Raw genomic sequence first — 22004 nt, 5'->3', positions numbered from 1 at the left:
GAAATCAGCCTTCCATTGGGGATGAACTTGCTTTTATTCTTCTTAGAAGATCCACTAGTTCTGGATTCTCGGATAGAATCCCTCGTGAATTTAAACAGGATGGAGGGAAGTTCAAGCTTGAGACCCTTCTCCAGAAAGAACAACATAAACTTCCGATGAGTGTTAATGTAGTCAGAACTGTTGGTGCTAGGCCTGTGATGAATGTAACCAAGAATTATTTAGAACCAAACTCTTAGTTGTCTTGTCAAATCCTTAGCACTGGGACCTTTGTCATCCTTAAGGTTGGTTCTATATTTTAAGATAACTGGAGTGATAACAACTTCTCTCCTAGCCTTAATCTTGGCACTGTGAATTTTTTTGCCTTTTCCATCATGAGAGATTAAATCAGCAATAGATTTCTCAAATTATGACATTTTTCATGTTCATGACGTAGGAAGTAATTGTTTCCTTTTCAGTAGTGGCATGCACCCAGAACTGCTTTACCAAAACTGGATACATAAGCCAGTTAGTCTCTCAAAGAAGGTTTCCAACCTTGTAGTTACAGGGTTTCAAAGAAATCGAAACCATTTTCTTTTAAATTCTTGAAGTCAACAATGATTTTGAAGAGCACCGTTAACTCGTTGACAGGAGTGTGTAGAGTTAATTCTGGTATTCCTTCCATGATGGGATTGTTTTCATTAGCCATTGGTCGACTGGGAGAGAGTTGTTGTTGAATCGGTTGTTGTTGAGAATTCATTAAAGAAGATAAAGGAGATGAAGAACAGTTGTAGAGAGAGTTGTTTTAGGTTTGAAAGAAGAAAGTGTGGGAGTATTGTGCGCGTAGTGTGAAAAGTGTGAGTGAATTGAGTTTTTATAAAAAAAATTGCAATGATGACAATGTGGAAATACGCAGTCATAGGGGGAAGCGTAAGAGTTTATAACCCAATTCCAAGAATTATGAAACCCAATGTGTCACGTTTTTATTACGCATGCTCAGAAAGTGGGACAACTGTCACCACTTAGAATCACACAAACTCAAACGATATGACAACTATTAAATGCAACAACTGTTCAGAATCTAGAAGAGAAATCAATAAGATTGCTTCTGATCATAAACTTTTTGATTCATGAAAACTTCCTTACTTCAGAAAGCTCATGTTTCAGAGTCAACAAAACATTCTCAGAATCTAATATAGATTTCTAAAGACTTAAACATTATGAAATACATCTTTTCATTCTGGACATAAATCCATAAATAAGTTTTTCAGAATGAATACAAATTTATCTTCAGCAAGGGGTTTTGTAAAGATATCAACCCATTGATGGTCTGTATCAACAAATTTTAGATAAAAAAATACCCTTCTGAACATAGTCACGTAAAAGGTGATGTTTAATTTCAATATGTTTAGCTCTAGAATGCAAGATAGGATTCTTAGATAAGCAAATAGAAGAAGTATTATCATGAAGAATAGGAATGTTACTCTCATATATCTGATAACCTTCTAGCCAACTCTTCATCTAGAGTATTTGAGTGCTTCACCCAGAAGCTGCAATATATTCAGCTTCTGCTATTAAAAGCGCAATTGTTGATTGTCTCTTGCTGGACCATGAGATCAAATTGTCTTCTAGAAATTGATAACTTCCAGAAGTACTTTTTCTTTCTATTATGTCTCCAGCATAGTCAGCATCATAATAGCTTACTAATTTGTATTCGCTTAATTTTCTATAAAATAAACCAAGATTAGTAGTACCTTTCAGATACCTAAAGATTCTCTTAATAACAGTTAGGTGAGTTTCCCTAGGATCTGATTGGAAGTGAGCACATAAGCAGACACTAAATAAAATATCAGGTCTAGAAGCGGTTAGATAAAGGAGAGAACATATCATACTTATGAATAACTTATAATTAACCTTATTACTTACCTCTTCTTTCTCTAGAACACGTGTAGGATGCATTGGAGTCTTTGCTTGCTTACATTCTGATAAGTTAATCTTCTTCAGAAGTTCCTTAGTATATTTGCTTTGAGGAATGTATGTTCCTTATAAACGTTGATCAATATGGATTCCCAGAAAGAACTTGAGTTCTCCCATCATACTTATTTCAAATTTTGCTTGCATTGACTTAACAAAATCCTTGCACAACGAAGCATTAGCAGAACCAAAAATAATATCATCAACATAAATTTGCACAACCAGAATATCATTCTTAAAGGTTTTGTAAAAGAGAGTTGTGTCCACTTTTCCTCTAGTAAGATTATTTTCCAAAAGGAAGTTACTTAGTCTCTCATACCAAGCTCTGAGAGTTTGTTTCAGACCATATAACGAATTTTTCAATTTAAAAAAAAGTCAGGATTTTAAGAGCTTTCCAAACCAGGAGGTTGGTGCACATATACTTCTTCAGAGATATATCAATTTAAGAATGAACTCTTAACATCCATCTGATAAAGAATGATGTTATGATTGACTGCAAATGAAATTAAAAGACGAATATGCTCTAACTTGGCAACTGGAGCAAAGGTTTATGTATAGTCTATACCTTCTTGCTGACTATAACCTTGTGCTACCATTCGAGCATTGTTTCTGAAAACCTCGCCCTTCTCATTGAGCTTGTTTCTAAAGACCCCTCTGGTTCCAATGACATGGAAACCTTTTGGTTTCTGAACAAGATCTCAAACGTCGTTTATGGTGAATTGATTCAGTTCTTCTTGCGTAGCCAGAATCCATTCATTATCCTGAAGAGCTTCATCAATAGATGTAGGTTCTATCAGAGATACCAAACCTAGAAGAGCCTCTTCAGAAGGTTTCAATGAAGATCTTATTCTGATTGGAGCATTTTATCTCCCAGAATCAGTTCTTCAGAATGAGAGGTTCTTGATCTACTCTTCTTTTGATGAGTCAGATCAATGATAGCTTCTGGTTGAGTCGTTTCTTCAAACTCTTTAGCTTTTCCTTCTAATTCTTTTTCTCAAGAATTAGTATCCTTGGATTCTGAAAGATTTATCTTCAGATCTACAAATGTTTCAACTAGCTTTGACTTTTTAGGGTCAATCTTATCATTGAATCTCACATGAATTGATTCCTCAACAATTTGTGTTTCCGTGTTAAAGATTTTGTATCCTTTAGAGCGTTCAGAACATCCTAACAATAAACACTTATGTGCTTTAGAATCAAACTTGTCAAGATTCTCTTTAGTGTTCAATATAAAACATTCACATCCAAAAGGGTGAAAGTAAGAAATTTTGGGCTTTCTGTTCTTCCATAATTCATAAGGAGTCTTACCTAGAATAGGTCTGATAGAAATCCTGTTATGAATATAACAAGTTGTGCTAACTGCTTCTGCCCAGAAATGCTTAACCATGCCAGATTCTTGGATCATGGTGCGAGCCATTTCTTGCAAAGTCCTATTTTTCCTTTCTACAACTCCATTTTGCTGTGGAGTTCTAGGACTGAAGAAATCATGGGAAATACCATTTGAATCAAAAAAGATTTTCAAAATGTTTATTTTCAAATTCGCCACCATGATCACTTCTGACTTTGACTATTTTGCAGTTCATTTCTGTTTGCACTAGTGAGCAGAAAATAGAGAACACAAAATGTGACTCATTCTTATGTTTCAAGAACTTTACCTATGTCCAATGACTATAGTCATCAAAGATAACTAATCCATACTTCTTTCCATTAATAGAGGCAGATTTTACTGGTCCAAACAAATAAATATGCAGAAGTTCTAACGGTCTAGAGGTAGAAACAACAACTTTCGCTTTGAAAGATGTTTTAGAAAACTTTCCTTTCTGACATGTTTCACAAAGAGCATCTAAAGTGAACTTCAGGTTGGGTAGACCTCTGACTAATCCAAGCTTATTTAGCTGAGAAATCCTTCTCATGCTAACATGGCCCATACTTCTATGTCATACCCATTTCTCCTTATTAACAGACATTAGACATTTTACATTTTGATATTCAAGATCAAAAAGTTTAATTTTATAAATTTTGTTCTTTCTCTTTCCATTAAAAATGATTGTACCATCTTTCTGACTAACAACCTTACAGGACTTTTGATTGAAAATGATATCATAACCATTGTCATTAAGTTAACTAATAGACAAAAGGTTATGCACCAGACCATTAATTAAAAGAACATTAGTAATAGAAGGAAGTTTACTGTTACCAATAGTTTCAGAGCCAATGACCTTTCCTTTCTGGTTTCCTCCGAAACCAACGAAGCCTTCAGGCTTAAGTTCCAAGTATTGGAACATATACCTTCTGCTTGTCATGTGTCGTGAGCGTCCACTGTCCAGGTACCATGACTGGTGTTTCAGCTGCGCTGCTAAGGATGTCTGCAACATAAATTATTTTATCCTTAGGTTCCCACTTTCTGGGTCCTCTCTTGTTAGTTTTCCCAAAGTTTCTTATGACTTTGGGTCTTTTAGCATAAGGATAATCATGGGGAATTTGTGCATGATACTTAGGTTTCATAACTGAGTTTTTATCCTTTGTATGTTTCTGTGTCTGTGCAAAAATATCAAGCTCAGTGCCAGCAGGTACAAAATGCACATAGAGAGGTTTTGGTTTTACCTTCTGACTTTCGTCAAGTTTTATAGTTTTTGTACAACCTAAACCTTTCTTGCCATTTCTACTAACTCCATAGATCAAAGAAGCCATTTTTCTTCTATCTATGCTTTTAGCTAGAAAGTACTGGAATGCTCTATCGTATCTAATGATGCAATCATTACCAGAAGCTTCTAAGATTATTTCCTCCTCTAGTTTTGAAATTTTGCTTTTCAAAGCAAGGTTGTTACTTTCTAAAGAAAATAGTTTTTTCATTTAGAGGAAATATCTTTCTCAAGCTCACTCTGAGTTTCAGAGGCAATTACTTGGACTTGTTTAAGGTCCTTGTATTTACTCTAAAGACTCTGGTACTTTTCCATCATTTCAGAGAGATATGATTCAATATCAGAACAAGATAAGTTAGAAAATACCTCTTCAGAATTGGAGTCGGATTCTGATTCTGATAACACCTTATTTTTTGGTTCTTTAGAACCTTCAGGATCACCTGTAGTTGCCATCAATGCAACGTTGGCTTTTTCTTCGTCAGAATCTTCTTCTTCGGATTTTGAGTCATCCCATGTAGCCATCAGTCCCTTCTTGCCTTTAGAAAAATTCTTCATAGGCCTTCTGTCCTTTTTCAGCTTAGGACAATCATTTTTTAGTGGCCTGGCTCCTTGCACTCAAAGCAGATAACTTCTTTTCCAGAACCTTGCTTCTTTTGTCCAAAGGAAGAATCAAAATGACCAGTAGATAACTCCTTGTCACATTCATAGATGATTTCAGTCGAAAACTATGAACCTGATCAAGAAGAAAATGAAGTGATCGAGGTATTTGCCAAGTTTAAATCTATGGTCGAAATACAATGTGGTCGAAAGCTCAAGATTCTGAGGATTGATGGTGGTGGAGAATACGCGTCGAAAGACTTTGACATGTTATATGAGAAAGAAGGAATTGTGCATGTGGTGGTGCCACTCTACATTCCACAATAGAATGGAACTATATAAAGGAAGAATATAACCCTCATGAATATGGTGAGAAGCATGTTAAAAGGTAAGCATTTACCCAAAGAATCATGGGGAGAAGCTGTGTCGACAGTAACATATATTTTGAATAGATGTCCAACGAAGAAGCTAGGTGGAATCATGCCAAAAGAATTTTGGTTTGGTGTCAAGCCTAGATTGAGTCATCTGAAAGTATTTGGATCTATAGGATATAAACATGTGTCTGATCAGTTCAGAAGAAAACTTGATGGCAAGTTGAGTCAGATGATCCTAATAGAATATCATTCGACTAGAGGTTACAAGTTGTTCAATCCAGTGAACAAGCAAGTAGCGATTAGTAGGGACGTGATCATAGATGAGATTAAGGAATGAGATTGGACTGAAAATGTCAAGAAAGATTCAATGAGAATCTTATGTGATGAACCAGTAGGTGAAGTCGAACGAGAAGTTCGGCACGAAAAAGTCATAGGTCAAGCAAGCACAAGTAAATCTCAAAGGACAAGACGCATGCCTTCAAGGTTGCAGGAATGTGTAATTACATCAGATGATGTGGTCGATGATGAAGGTGAGCTGGTACACTATGGTAAATGCAACTGAAGCATTGAAGGATTTGAAGTGGGTGAAAGAAATGAATGGGGAACTGGAGTCCATCGACGTCAACAATACTTGGTCACTTGTCGAATTGCCTCAAGGAAAGAAGGCAATCAATATGAAGTGGGTATACAAGGTGAAGTTGGATCCAAGAGGAGAAGTAACTCGATACAAGGCAAGACTTGTGGTGTAAGGATTTCTTCAAAAAGAAGGAATCGACTTCGATGAAGTTTTTGCACATGTTGCTAGAATCAAAACAATCAGGTTGGTTATTGGTCTAACAAACATGAATAACTAGCACATAAGTCAGATGGATGTGAAATGTGCATTCCTAAATGACCCCTTATATGAAAAAGTCTATGTTGCACAACCAAATGGGTTTGTAAAGCAAGGCGAAGAAAACAAGGTATACAGGTTGTATAAAGCCCTGTATGGACTTAAGCAAGCTCCAAGAGCTTGGAATAAGAAGATATATAACTTTATAAGGGAGAAGGAATTTGTGAAGTGCACAACTGAGCATGAAGTATATGTAAGAAGAAGAAATAGTGAGTTTCTTATTATATGTCTTTATGTCGATGACTTGTTGATATCAGGAAGTTGCAAGAAGGAGATCAAATACTTCAAACATAACCTAAGTGAGGAGTTTGAAATGCCAGACTTGGTAAATCTCTCATACTTCCTTGGTATCGAATTCTACAAGAGTAGAGGATTAATGATGCACCAAAGAAGATATGCAGCGAAATACTTAAGAGATTTGAGATGCAAGATTGTAACCCAACTTTGACTCCAACTGAGCCCTGATTACAATTGTCGAAAGACATATATGAAGATAATGTCAATCCAACGCGATACAAAAGACTCATTAAATCACTTCGATACCTTTGTCACACAAGGCCTAATCTAGCATACATCGTAGATATGGTGATTAGATTCATGCAAAAGTCAAAGGTATCATACCTAGCAACAACAAAGAGAATACTGAAGTATCCGAAATGAACTCTCGACTATGGCATTTTATTTCGTGCAGATGATGAAGGAAAATAGTGCAGGTTAGTGGGATACACCGACTCAAGTTGGTGTAGTGATGCGGAGGATACAAAATCCATAGTTGGTTATGTGTTTAGGCTAGGTGGTGCCCCAGTTACTTGAAGTTAGAGAAAAGAACCCGTAATAGCAATGTTGTCGTGTGAACAAGAATACATAATTGTTTCTCTCTGTGCATATCAAGTAACATGGATGGTGAGTTTAGTCGAAGAGATTACAGGGAAGAATCATGGAGCAATTACCATGAAGATCGACAACATGTCTGCTATTGATCCGACGAAGAATCCGATAGCGCATGGACAAAGCAAGCACATCGAAATGAGGTTCCATTATCTTCAAGAGCAAGTGGTAGATGAGAAGCTAAACTTGGAACACTGCAGAACTAAGAATCATATTGTTTACATCATGACGAAAGGAGTGCAAATCGAAATATTCAAGAAGTGAAGAATAAGAGGAATTTGATCAATGTGATTGAATCTTATTCATCAAAATTACAACAAAATTCTCCATAAATTTTGGTGAATTTGCAATATCACAATCAAATAACATTAAAGAATACATACAAATTCTAGACAATTAACATAAACATGAAACTTACTTAATGAAAAAAAAAACTTTGGTTGCAAAACCTCATCAGTTTAAGATGTCTAGGTTGGCTTTTATCTCCCTCACACTAATATTAAGTGGTATATCATTACCTCTTCATAGTTAAGTAGTCACACGAAAGTAAAAATAAAATTAAGTAAAGCAAGCCATTTGCCAAATGTAGAAAATAAAATTACCCATGTGCTACTTATAGATAACAACAACAAGAAAATGGAAATTTAATAGAAAATAAGAAAACATCATTTAGAGATTAGCATTATTGCGTTCCCGTCTATTCTATCCATTATGGTCCATCAAATGAAATTGGCCCAAATGGCCCTACACGCCATTATGTCGATCAGGTGCTATCTAACAAATTTCACCAAATTTAAATTATGCAAAATTTATCATTACATTAAAAAACAAATCCAGTACATAAAAAAATGAGTTAATGCTATTTAAAAATTGTTTCAAAAATAAATATACAGTATTTAAAATAATATAAAAATGTGAGATCAAAGAATAATATAGTAAAGAATGGTTGCAATTTTTTGTATTATTACAGTTATTTGAAGAGTGTTTATTTATTGGGATAAGATAACTAACAACATAGAATATGAAGACAAAATGAAATGAAAACTAAACTCAAATTCAAATGAAATTAAAACTGAAAGAAAATGCTATAAATACACATCAAGCTACATACATACAGTTTATGCCAAACCCAAACCAGGTTCTATATTCTAAGGAGTAAGCAGAGGAAAACGCAATGGAATTGCACTTACTCATATTACTATTATTGTTATTGTTATAATCTTCTTGAATTTGTTTATTTCTTGCTTCACTTTGCTACAACCGTCGCTAAATATCATGGCGAAGGGTCGCAAATTCAGCGCGAATCGGAACGAGCGTTTGTTAGGAACAAACTATATCCAAAGCTCGTCTGTTAGTCATGAAGTAACCGATTTCAGGGAAGAAGACGTGTGGTCCGTGGTGGACGATCGTGATCGTGACCGTGATGTGGATTTCTCTCCCGGCGAGTGGGATTCACGCGCTTCTTCGTGGAGTCGGGAGAGAGAGAAGGAACACCGGAAGTTTGGTGGTTTGTCGCAGGCGTTTGAGGATTCCGGGAGTAATGTTGCGACGACGACTACGTCGAGGATCGTGCACCACCAATACCGTGCTTCGCTGGGACGTAACGTGGCCACGTCAGCGCCGGTGAACGTGCCTGACTGGAGTAAGATACTCCGGGTTGAGTCGGTGGAATCGTTGCATGATATGGATGATGGTTTTGATGAGGACAAATTGGAGATGGTTCCGCCGCACGAGTATTTGGCGCGTGGCCGGAAAATGGCGGCAAACTCGGTTTTCGAAGGCGTGGGTCGGACTTTAAAGGGGCGTGACTTGAGACGGGTTCGTGATGCTGTTTGGAACCAAACCGGGTTCGATGGTTGAGATGAACCGGTTTAATATAATTCTATTCAACCGGATTAATTCTTGTTTGTTTGCTATCAACTTGTGTCAGTAAAAAATTTGTTTCATTTGGTTTTGTTTCAACTCGATGGGTGGGTTTTTTTTGGACCGGGTTTATAAGAATCTAATGCCGTGGCCAGTGAGGTTAATTAAGCAAGTAAATGTTTGCAATTAGAAGTTGGAATTTGGATTAAGTTGGTCTGATGAGTATGAACAATGTAATCCAGTTTTTGGACATATCTATATTATATGATTTTTTGTTATAGAGATATATACTCAATCTGGAATAAATTCAAAGAAAAAGTAATTTATACTTTTTTTATAATAAAATATCAACAAATATCAATAATTTATCTCATTAAAAATTGAATGTTTGGATTTTTGAAGTATATTTTACTTTTGTATTTACAATAAATAAGTTTATTAGATGAAAGGTGATTTAAATAATTTGCGAATTGATTTGTTTTTGAATAAAATATTTAAATATTGAATTTTATTTAACCTTATTACTTAAAATTAAAATCTGCATGAATTTTTACAGTTTTCATGTAAATTTTAACGTTATGGATTAAAATCTAAATTTTTACATTAAAAAATTATTTTAAAAATAAAAAATCAACTTTCAAACACCACACTATTAAAAAAACTATTTAAATTTTGTTCTAAAAATCTTGTATTAGGTAGAAATCGACTATATTTTATATCAAAGACATAACATTAATCCAACAAGGTGTCAGTTTTGAAAAACAAAATTGTTAGAGTTTTCATATGCATTACTCTATAAATTTCAAACGAGATGATGTTGTTTAGAAATAGACGACAATGATAGTTTAGATATTAAATTTTAGTAAAAAGATCTTTTTTCTTATATTGAAAAAAATATATAATAAAGAAATTAATTACTCTATGAAATATTTTGAAATGAATGAAATTTAATAAATAATTAAACTGTCAAAATTTTAATTTTCTTAAAAGTGAAAATGTCCTCTAAAAGAATTAACTTTTACAAGATTAATTTTAAATTATATATTGAGGGATTAGAGTTCACTCAATTTGGATTAAATATTATACTGTACATGTATGGTATCATTGATTTAATTAGTGGTTTACGACTGCCAAATAATATTCGAATATGTATGGGAACCAAAGAACCAGTGAAGCATGAAATATAGTTTGACTCAAGGGGGGAAAAGGTGTCCTGACTTCAAAGGGAACTTCAGTTGGTTGGTGCTTATGCAAATAATGAGAATCACATATATTCCTATATTATTACTGCCTTTTTGAAACAATGACCTAATTTTTTCTTTTTATTATTATTAGGTTTGTGATTAATTAAACGGCAAATTAATTACTAAAAAAACTATAGAATAAATCGTGTATTTCTAATTATATGGGGGTGGGAATTAGGGGGTGGAAGTAGGCCAAATAAGACCTTTTTTATTTATAAGCATGAGCTTATCTATTAGTGTATTTAAAAGCCTATTTTATTGTAGGATTATTACACATAGACCATAATATAACATGAAGTAATTAGTTAAATATTTAACCAAAATTTACTGGTAAACTCTAAAATTATAAATGTCACATAAATTCTAAATTATTATTTAATTATTTAAATTTAGTTAATCACATATTCATTATAAATTTTGGTTGTGTTTATATATTCATGTTGTCTTTCCTATTGATACAACAAAGTTTTGGATAACAATATTGCTAAAGAAATTAGATTCACATCCAACACAAGAGCAAGTTATGAATGAAGTATGCAAAATCCATAGTCATTGCTATAAGAATTATAGTTATAATTGATAGTGAGTAATTCTATGAAGAGTATGTACAAATCAAGATCATGCCCTAAATTTTTATGTGGATACTTTTACTAAACAATTAGAATGATAATTCAACAATTAGCAGATAAAAAGGGACATGACTTCTACTTTCACCCAAATAATATGAGTTAGGGCTTAGCGGAGAAAATGAAGCTTAGAATGGCAATTCAACAACTCAAAAGTTACTTTAAACTAGAATCTCTTTACAAATTTTGAAGAAAAAAATAAAAAATAAAAATAAAAACAACAAAAATTCTAGACTAAAGACCAAGTTTAGGGAGTAGATTTGTTTGAGTAGATTGACATATTATCCACCATATATTTCTCCTTCTAAAACTCCACAATTAAACACTAATCCTACCTTCATCATTCTCAAATCCAACATTCATTTTGTTGAAGGGTAATTCAGTATTTTAGTATTTTCCCTACGTGACATTATTATTTGTGTATATATAGTATTGTAGCTGTCAACAGTTGTATCCACTGAGTGTTATAGTACAATGCATGTGCATCCATTTTGCTGTAACCCTTTTAGTAGAGTAGTGAAAGTTTGTTATTCTCTCTTCTTCCATCTTCATCTTTTTTCACCTTGTGCACTAACAATTGATATTAAGAGCTCCAGTTTATATCCACAGGGAAACGCGAGTGAACGGTGAGGCGTTGTGTGATTGATTTCGTTTCTTGAATTCGTGTTGAACTTTTGATCGGAATCGTAACAGAATCACATTTCTTGATTCTGCGGGATTGGGAAACACTAGTGTTTGGTGAGATCTGAGTTTTGCACAAGGTTGAAGATGAACGAAAACGGTAATCCGAGTACCAAGCTTCCATGTTCGATAACAAGAATTGGAATCGTTGGATGATTCAGATACATGTATTTTTTGGCGCTCAAGATGTTCTTGATCTTGTCAACGACGGTTACGTCCAGGTTTCACTTTCGGTAAATACAACGGATGCATAGAGAAATGCTCAACGTGATCTGAGGAAGAAGGATCAAAAGGCGTTTTTCTACATCCATCAGTGTGTAGATATGAACGTGTTTGAGAAAATCGTTGATCCGACGATGACGAAGGTTACATAGGACACACTGGTACAGTGCTACGGCGGTGATGCATCAGTGAAGAAGGTAAACCTTCAGTTTTTAAGTAAGCAATATGAGAATCACAACATGAAGAATAATGAGAAGGTACCTGACTACATCTCTAGAGTGATTTTGATCACAAATGAGATGAAGTCGTATGGAGAAACTCTCTCTAAAGAAAGTATCATTGAGAAGGTACTTTGATCTCTTACTCTCCAGTTTGATTACATCGTTGTAGCAATTGAATATTCTAAGGATCTGAGCGCCATGAGAATAGAAGAGCTGCAGAGCAGTGTAGAGGCGCAAGAGTTGCGTCTGACTGAAAGAACTTATGAGAGAGAGGTAGAGCAGGCTTTGAAAGCGTCTTTTGTCAAGAAGGACTAGAAGCAGTCTTGGTCAGAGGCCAAGAAAAGAAATGGTAGGTCCCAGGATTCAGAAGCCTTTAATTCTGATGAGAAGAAACATCATAAGGGAAAGGAAAAGCTTGACAAGAGAATGGTTCAATGATGCTATCGTAATAGGTTTGGACACTTTGCTAAGGACTGTTGGCCAAACAAGGAAAGGAAGTCAGAAGAAGCAAACATAGCCAGAGGAGATTCTGATGATGAATATGTACTATTGATGGCTTATGAATCTGATGATGATGAACCTATGCGATTAATAATTTCTGATTCTAAAGGACACTCTGAATATGAGTCAGAGTCAGAAGATGAATCTGAACCTGAAGTTGAAGATGAGTTAGAGTCTGAAGGTGACTCTAAAGATGAAGAAGACTCTGAAGGTGAGTCTGATTCTGAAGGTGAATTTGATTCTGATCTAGAATCTAGAGGTAATCCAACCTCTGGAGATGGAGTTTCTGGAGGTGGAGCTTATGAAGGAAGAGCTTCTGAAGGTGGTCCAACTTCTGAGGGTGGTCAAGCATTTGATATTGTTCCAGAATTAGAAGGAGATTCTGAACAAGTTCAGAGGCCACAAAGAATCAGAATCATCCCAATGAGGTTTGCAGAGTTTCACATGCTGCAAGATACTGAAATAAACGCGGAAGGAGAAGTCGTTAAGTGTGCCATATTAGTAGACTCTGAACCAGTCAGTGTTAAAGAAACGCTCAAGAAGAAAGTGTGGCTAAATGCCATGAAAGAAGAACTTGAGGCTATTGAAAGAAACAAGACTTGGGAGTTGACTAAGCTTCCAAGGGACAAGAAAGCCATCCACGTCATATGGGTTTTCAAGGAGAAACTAAAGCTAAATGGATCAATTGGAAAACACAAAGTAAGGTTAGTAGCAAGAGGTTTCCTACAGAAATATGGGTTAGATGGATCATCTTGCTCTTGTAGTGAGACATGAGATAATCAGTCTCGTGATTGCGATGACTGCTAATAGGAATTGGCCTCTGATGCATTTAGACATGAAATTTGTATTTGTGAATAGTCCATTGCAAGAAGAGGTATACGTGTCACAAACTCTTGGATTTGAGAAAAAGAATTAGGAAGGGATGGTGTACAAGTTGCATAAAGCCTTGTATGGACTGAAACAAGCTCCTCGAGCTTGAAATCTGAAGATTAATTCATTTTTCAAGCTCGAAGGATTCAAAAAGTGTGAGATGGAGTATGGCATTTATGTTCAACATACTTCTGAAGGAAATATGATTCAGGTGTGTCTCTATGTTGATGACATATTTGAAGGAGAATTGCCATCCAAGGCGCAACGGAATTTAAAAAATTTCTCCTTTAATGATCCTTACGAATGGGCATGATCAGTGATAGAATCGTTACCTCTTGTGGCGATTCAAACCTTTGGTGCAGATCTCTGATAATGATCAAAACCTTTGATACAGATCTACAAAGTGATCACGAACATTGAACGACGACAATGTCTCTACTCAGTCCACACGAACGGATTCCTTCAATCTCAGTGCTAGCTGGCACGAATGAAGGCTTTGAGTGAGAGAGAGAAACGAAATTCCAACTCTTCACTTGAGTTGAGTCTCTGTTGAGTGACAATGCTTCTACCTAAGGGGTTCTATTTATAGAACCACTTGTGTGGGCTTCAAGCTAAAAAGCCCACTTAAGTGTATTTTGGCCCATATCTCATAATATGCCAAAATCACTTAAGTATTTGGTACCTTACCATATTTCGTCTCCCACTTAAGTGCACCGTACCTTACGGTGTTCCTTAATTACTCTATTTCTCATCAATCCGTCCTTTGTGTGTGACCCTGTAGGTTTTTGCGACGTTGGCAATTATATTAAATCACGCATTTAACATAATAAACAGTGAGCGATATCTAGCAACACATCACGGCTACCCAAGTCACGAAAATGTCATGTGATCTGACAAAACCTCCTGTGATAATAATTATGTGTATAATTACCCCTTTGCCCTTATGTCTATATTGAACACAAGGTATAGACCGTGTCACCCTTGTCCAGTTCAATATTGGACCCATAGACATTTTTCCTGTTACGCAGGATGGGCAAATTCCATCTAGGACACTCATGTCCCTCAGCATGCTTTGTGGAGTACCCATCAACTGTCTTTATGGTTATCCAGTTACGGACAATGTTGGATCAGCAATAAAGCACTCGACTCTACATCTAGGATCCATAGTGGTTTCAGGTCGAAGAGTGGTATACACTATTATCACCATGAGAATAACTTATGACACTTTGCATAACTTTCTATATAGTATTCTCATAGAGGGTCAATCTGGTATAAATATTACTCCTAATATTCATACCTATGTTTAAGACTTGATAACTCTTTATCCATGATCCATGAGATGTGATCATCAGTCTACAAACATAATAGTCTTAATGCTTTAATGTTATCCCACTTCACACTAAAGCTCGACTACGGATACTTTAAGAATAGTGTCCTTATGTTTAATGTGTTCTCATGATTAAGTCACACTTAATACATTAAACGGACTATCTATTCCAGGGACTTTATTAATCAACCATAATAAAGAAAAATGCCTTTTATTATTAATAAATAATTCGATACAAGTACCAAAAGTATTGGCCTCTAGGGCTTACACCAACAATCTCCCACTAGCACTAGAGCCAATCAGGCATACCCCTTATGCCCATTGATCTAGTATGGCCATCATGCTTCTGCTGCGCAAGAGGCTTTGTTAGTGGGTCAGCAATATTGTCAAGTGTAGGTACTTTACATATTTTCACATCTCCTCTATCTATTATCTCTCGAATGAGATGATAACGCCTAAGTATGTGTTTGGATCGTTGGTGAGATCTAGGCTCCTTAGCTTGTGCGATAGCACCATTGTTATCACAATAGAGACCAATGGGATCCACAACGCTAGGGACTATGCCAAGTTCACTAATGAACTTCCTGATCCAAACAGCTTCCTTTGCTGCACTTGAGGCAGCAATATACTCGGCCTCGGTTGTAGAATCAACAACTGTATCTTGCTTTGAACTTTTCCAGCTCACAGCGCCACCGTTCAAGCAAAACACATAACCAGATTGCGATCTAAAGTCATCCTTATCTGTCTGGAAGCTAGCATCGGTGTAACCAATTACAGCCAATTCTTCCTGACCTCCATATATCAAGAATGAGTCCTTAGTCCTTCTCAAGTACTTAAGGATATTCTTGACAGCTACCCAATGGGCATCACCAGGATCAGATTGGTACCTACTCGTTGCACTTAAAGCATACGAGACATCTGGTCGAGTACATAACATGGCATACATGATAGATCCTATTGCAGATGCATATGGAATCTTATTCATGCGATCCCTTTCTACCTTAGTTGAAGGGGATTGTGTTTTTAATAGACACAGGCCATGTTGCATAGGTATGAATCCTTTCTTGGAATCATGCATATTAAAGCGTCTCAGCACTTTGTCTATGTATGTACTCTGACTTAGGCCAAGCAGTTTTCGTGATCTATCTCTATAGATTCTGATTCCTAATATATAGGCTGCTTCACCTAGGTCCTTCATAGAAAAACATTTCCCCAACCAAGTCTTTACTTGTTCAAGGGTAGGGACATCGTTTCCAATGAGTAATATGTCATCTACATATAATACCAGGAAAACAATCATGCTCCCACTAACCTTCTTGTAGACACAAGACTCATCTTCGTTCTTGATGAATCCATATTGTTTTACCGTTTCATCAAAACGAAGATTCCAACTTCTGGAAGCTTGCTTCAATCCATAGATTGATCTTTGTAGCTTACATATCTTTTGGGCTTCTTCTGGTATGTCAAATCCTTCAGGTTGTGTCATGTACACATCCTCAAGAAGATTTCCATTAAGGAAAGCAGTTTTGACATCCATCTGCCATATTTCATAATCATGATATGCAGCGATAGCAAGTAAAATCCGAACAGATTTAAGCATTGTAACTGGTGAAAAGGTTTCATCATAGTCAACACCATGAATTTGTTTATATCCTTTTACAATCAGTCTTGCTTTATAGGTATGTACCTTACCATCCATGTCAGTCTTCTTTTTGAAGACCCACTTACATCCTATAGGATTAACTCCTGCAGGAGGCTCTACCAAGGTCCAAAGTTGGTTTGTGTACATGGAATCCATTTCAAATTTCATGGCTTCTAGCCACTTCTCAGACTCGGGACCAGTTATGGCCTCTTGGTAGGTCACAGGCTCATCTTGATCCATGAGTAATACATCATCTTGATCTGTTATGAGATATCCATATCTCTCAGGTAGGTGACGTATCCTGCTTGACCTACGCTGGTCTTGTTCTACTTGAGCAGATTGCTCTTCCACAACCACTTGTGTTTCCTGCTCTAATTCCTCCATAGGTGTATCGATGCTTTGTGATTCTTGAATTTCTTCAAGCTCTACTTTCCTCCCACTGGTTCCTTTGGAAATAAAATCCTTTTCTAGGAAAACTCCAGTTCGAGCGACAAACACTTTGCCCTCAGAAGGATTATAGAAGTAATACCCTCTTGTTTCTTTAGGATACCCCACAAATAAGCATCTGTCAGATTTGGGCTCAAGCTTAGTTGAAATTTGTCGTTTCACATAAACTTCGCAACCCCAAATCTTCATGTAAGACATATGTGGTTTCTCACCACTCCATATCTCATATGGTGTCTTCTCAACCTTTTTGGATGGAACACGGTTAAGTGTGTAAGCTGCTGTCAACAACGCATGTCCCCAAAAGGAGTTTGGAAGATCGGCGTGACTCATCATGGATCGGACCATGTCCAACAGGGTTCGATTTCTTCTCTCAGATACACCATTCCATTGGGGTGTTCTAGGAGGAGTGAGTTGGGATATGATCCCACACTCTTTCAGATGGTCATCAAACTCTAGGCTTAAATACTCACCACCTCGATCTGATCGAAGAGTTTTAATATTGTTACCTAGTTGGTTTTGTACTTCATTCTTGAATTCCTTGAACTTTTCAAAGGACTCTGATTTGTGTTTCATTAAATACACATAACCATATCTACTGAAATCATCAGTGAATGTGATGAAGTACTGAAAACCTCCTCTGGCTGGTATGTTCAGTGGTCCACATACATCAGTATGTATGAGGGCCAAAAGATCATTAGCTCTTTCACCTTTTCCTGTGAATGGAGACTTTGTCATCTTTCCAATTAAACAAGATCTGCATGTGTCATATGATTCATAATCAAAAGAGTCCAACAGTCCATCTTTATGGAGTTTGGAAATGCGTTTCTCATTTATGTGGCCTAATCGACAATGCCAAAGGTAAGTTGGATATAACTCATTAGGTTTCATCCTTTTAGTATTAATGTTATAAACTGGCATTTCAAGATCAAGGACATATAATCCATTGTTCATTTGACCAGTAGCATAGAATATCATTCAAATAAATTGAACAATAATTGTTCTTTATTATGAATGAAAAACCGAACTTGTCCAAACAAGAAACGGAAATAATATTCCTGCTAATTGCTGGTACATAATAACAGTTCTCTAACTGAATTATTAAACCACTGGGTAGAGTCAATTCATAAGTTCCTACGGCTAAGGCAGCAACCTTTGCTCCATTACCAACTCGTAGGTCGACTTCACCTTTTGCCAAATCTCTACTTCTTTTTAGTCCATGCACATTTGTACAAATGTGAGAACCGCATCCAGTATCTAATACCCATGATGCAGAAGTAGATAAATTTATTTCAATAACAAAAATACCTGAAGCTGGAGTCTCTACTCCATTCTTCTTATCTTCCAGGTACTTTGGGCAGTTCCTCTTCCAGTGTGCGGTCTTACCGCAATGGAAGCAGGTGCCTTCTTTTTCTATGCTTCCACTAGGCTTCAAAGCAGCAATAATGGGTTTGGGTTTGGCAACTTCCTTGCCTTTCCCTTTATCATGTTTGAGGACAATCCTCATGTTTTGGTACCAATCTAGAAAATTTGTCCCAGACAATTTTTCCTTCTCAAGGTTTGAACGCAATATGTTGTTAGAGGTGTTTGTTGTCATGGTTATCTACATAGGATTAATGAAAATATAAATATCATTGACATATTTAATTAGGCCTTTAATTAAACATGCTCCCACTATTTTATTCAAAATAAATGACCCTCATCATTTGATTCGGAAAATCCCATTGGAAGATTTTCTAGTGGGTCGAGATCCATATTTCACTTTGTTCTAAGTCCGCGTAGGCGGATTACACAAAACTAGGTTATTTAGGTAGGAACTCCTTCCAATTGTATCTCATACAACTCTCGAAAATTTCAGTTGGATGAATAACTCCTTATTCCAATCCATCATATGGATCATTCCCAACTCTTGCTTCTAAATATATATATATAATCTTATTATAATTTGTTTAGTTAAGTTTGACCCATTGTCTTAACAGTTGGATATTACAATTATCCCATCGCACCTTACTAATATAGAACATGCACCTCGCGTAGGCGAAACCTACATTATTCGATACTAGTCTTGATGAGTGTTAAAACTTGGAAAGCATAAACTTAATATTTAATTTGAGGGAATTGCAATTTTTCTGATCTCACCGGCTTGTTTATCATATAAACCGTCTCTCACATACTTCAACATACATTCACATGCATCAACATACATATAAATAAAATGAAACAGTTATGGCCCCTAACGCAATTGTTCTCCCAAGGCAATGAGAGAACTTAAGCTAACCTACAACGATCTAAGCTTCTCCAAGCAAGATCTTCAAGGTTGTCCTCCTTTGGCACTGACTTCTTTGCTTTCTTCATATCATTACATTACAAAAGAAACTCGTTTTACATATGAGGGAGTGAGATGAGAAAAGAAGTTACATTTGGGAGATTAAGAGAGAGGCACGACACGCAGGTCGTATTTTAAAACCCAAAACAAAATAAGGAAGACTAAGGCCATAACCGATCACCACAAGACAATAATAAACACTTTATTATTATAATTAATTCCTTTAATTAATTAAAACCAAATTAAATCTCGACGACCGATCACTACATTTTAATGAACAATTCATTTAAAATCAATGTCGCTTTTCGCATCAACACTTGATACTTTTAAAGCATTGAGTTAGCCGAACGGGTGAATTTTGTCTTGCGTTAACCGGTTAACCATATGCGTTAACCGGTTAACACTGTTTGAAATCTGTTCAAAAATTCTTTTCTGCCTTGCGTTAACCGGTTAATGTTAGATACCCAAAAGTGCTTATTTGAGCTATCAAATATGGGCATCTTTCACTCCATTTCCTTGCTAAAGTGTGCGAAACCACCTTTGTTTTAGATGAATTGCAATACAATGATAAACGATCTTGGTACCTTTGATTTGTGTGTTATTGTGCAGGAATTAGGCATGAAATAATAGAAAATGAAGCCACAAGAAAGTTGGCAAAGGGACCAAAGAAAGGATGCATTCATCAGCTTGCTCGCTAGGCGAGGGCTGTGGCGAAGAGCTCGCTAGGCGAGCACCCAGCGAGAACCCAGCGAAGAGCTCCAGTATTTTACAGTAGCAAACATCAACACACTCGCTAGGCGAGCAGCCAGCGAAGGGTGTAGCGAACACGTCCAGACTTGGTCAAAAGCGCAGCCAGCACTCACTCGCTAGGCGAGCCATTAGCGAGCTCCCAGCGAGCAATTCCAGTAGCAAAACCTCCTAAGCTCGCTGGAGCGAAGGGTGAAGCGTGGGCTTCGCCTAGCGAAGGTTTTGTTCGCCTAGCAAACATGCCAATCTGACAAAGGTTATTTCTTTGGACGCAGGTGCCTCATTTTGGGGCTCGCTAGGCGAGCCATTCTGCTCGCCTAGCGAGCATGACAGCTCAGTAGCAGCACTATAAGTAACAAGGGCTACTTTTTGGAGCCATACTTTACACCTCCATACTTTTGTACTTTTTAGATATTTTTCCAGCATTGCTCTAGAGATCTTTTGTGACCTAGAAATCATTTCTCTTCATCTCTTAACAATCTTTCACAAAAAGAAGGTGGATTCCCATCCAATCTCGATTATTCGACTCGGATGTTGATCAACCTTCTTCCGAAACTTGTTGACCAAGCTACCATGAAAATGAGTAGCTAAGTTCTTCATTTTGTCAAGGTTAGATGTAGATGATCATTAGCTTTGTGTGTAAATGGGATGATCTTCATTTGTAAACTCTTTAATGGTGAATATATGGTGAAAACTTTGTTCTTATTGAAAACTCTTTGTGTTGGTTTATGATCGAGAGATGTTTACCAACTCTTTACCTAGGTTTTCATCCAATCTTGTTTGTTAGCTAGAGATAGTAATGAATGATTTTGTTCACCATAAGGTTGAACCAAAAAGTTGTCATTTTGATAGACTGTGTTAGAGATAAACAATGGATCAAAATGGGAAAACTCACAATGTGTGTTAGAGATAAACACATTGGGAGGACTTTGTGAAATAGTTTATCATCTAAAGGAGTTTATAAGTTTTGTTGATCGAACATATACATGCAAAGTGATCGTCGAACCCTAACTTTGACAATATTTCTCAAATATTAAAACCAAATCTTTTACCGCATTTTATTACACTTTTATGCAAGATACCGTGACTAAACCCAAAAACCCCCTTGTTACTACGAGTTAAGAATTGAAACAACTGTCGAAAGGCAGCGATATCTCACAATCCCTGTGGAGACGATAACAAAAACCAGACACTAAAAATACAACCAACAGTTAACCAAATGCGTTAACCGGTTAACACTGTTTGAAAATGTCTTGGAAAACTGTTTTCCGCCTTGCGTTAACCGGTTAACCAAAAGCGTTAACCGGTTAACACTGTTTGAAAAACTCAAAATTTTTATTTCGCATTGCGTTAACCGGTTAACCAAAAGCGTTAACCGGTTAACACTGTTTGAAAAACTCAAAAATTTTATTTCGTATTGCGTTAACCGATTAACCATATGCGTTAACCGGTTAACACTGTTCCAAAAAGTGTTTAGAAAGCACAACTCTTGTGCAGTCATAACCCCAATCGCATAACTCTCTGACAACACAACCCTTGTGCGGTCACTAACCCTGATGCACCAATTTCAGACTGTCAAACACATCTCGATTGTTAATTCAGTATGATTGATCAACACGTCATTGCTTCACCATACTAATGTCGGATCAAGAAGCAAATGACCATTGATCGCTCAAAGGAAAACAATCATTGAGTGTTTGAATGAAGGAAACGAGAACACTATATCATATATAATGTATTTTGCATCAAGATTACATATATCATATATATGACTTGATCGATCTCAATTTAATCTTTGATTCATTCTGTTTTTAATCATATTATTACAGAACAAAAACAGTTATCAGATTCATGGTTTCGTAAGTGGCTCTGATACCACTGAAGGAGAATTGTCATCCAAGGCTGTTCGCTGTGAAATTTGGCGAACAACCTCTGGTTTACCAAAAC

At 36.3% G+C, this 22004-nt stretch overlaps 1 protein-coding gene across 1 annotated transcript; it reads left to right on the top strand.

Moving 5' to 3' along the window:
* The first annotated feature begins 8365 nt into the window (after positions 1–8365).
* LOC127138370 (uncharacterized) lies at positions 8366–9492 on the top strand. The gene has a single exon (XM_051064804.1). It carries the CDS (start codon positions 8619–8621, stop codon positions 9201–9203), a length of 585 nt encoding a protein of 194 aa, XP_050920761.1. The 5' UTR covers positions 8366–8618; the 3' UTR covers positions 9204–9492.
* The last annotated feature ends 12512 nt before the right edge of the window (positions 9493–22004 follow it).

Source organism: Lathyrus oleraceus, chromosome 4 (assembly GCF_024323335.1).
Source record: "Lathyrus oleraceus cultivar Zhongwan6 chromosome 4, CAAS_Psat_ZW6_1.0, whole genome shotgun sequence".
NCBI lineage: Eukaryota > Viridiplantae > Streptophyta > Magnoliopsida > Fabales > Fabaceae > Lathyrus > Lathyrus oleraceus.
The sequence above is the reverse complement of the archived record's forward strand: the minus strand, read 5'-3'. Positions and strand labels throughout refer to the sequence as shown.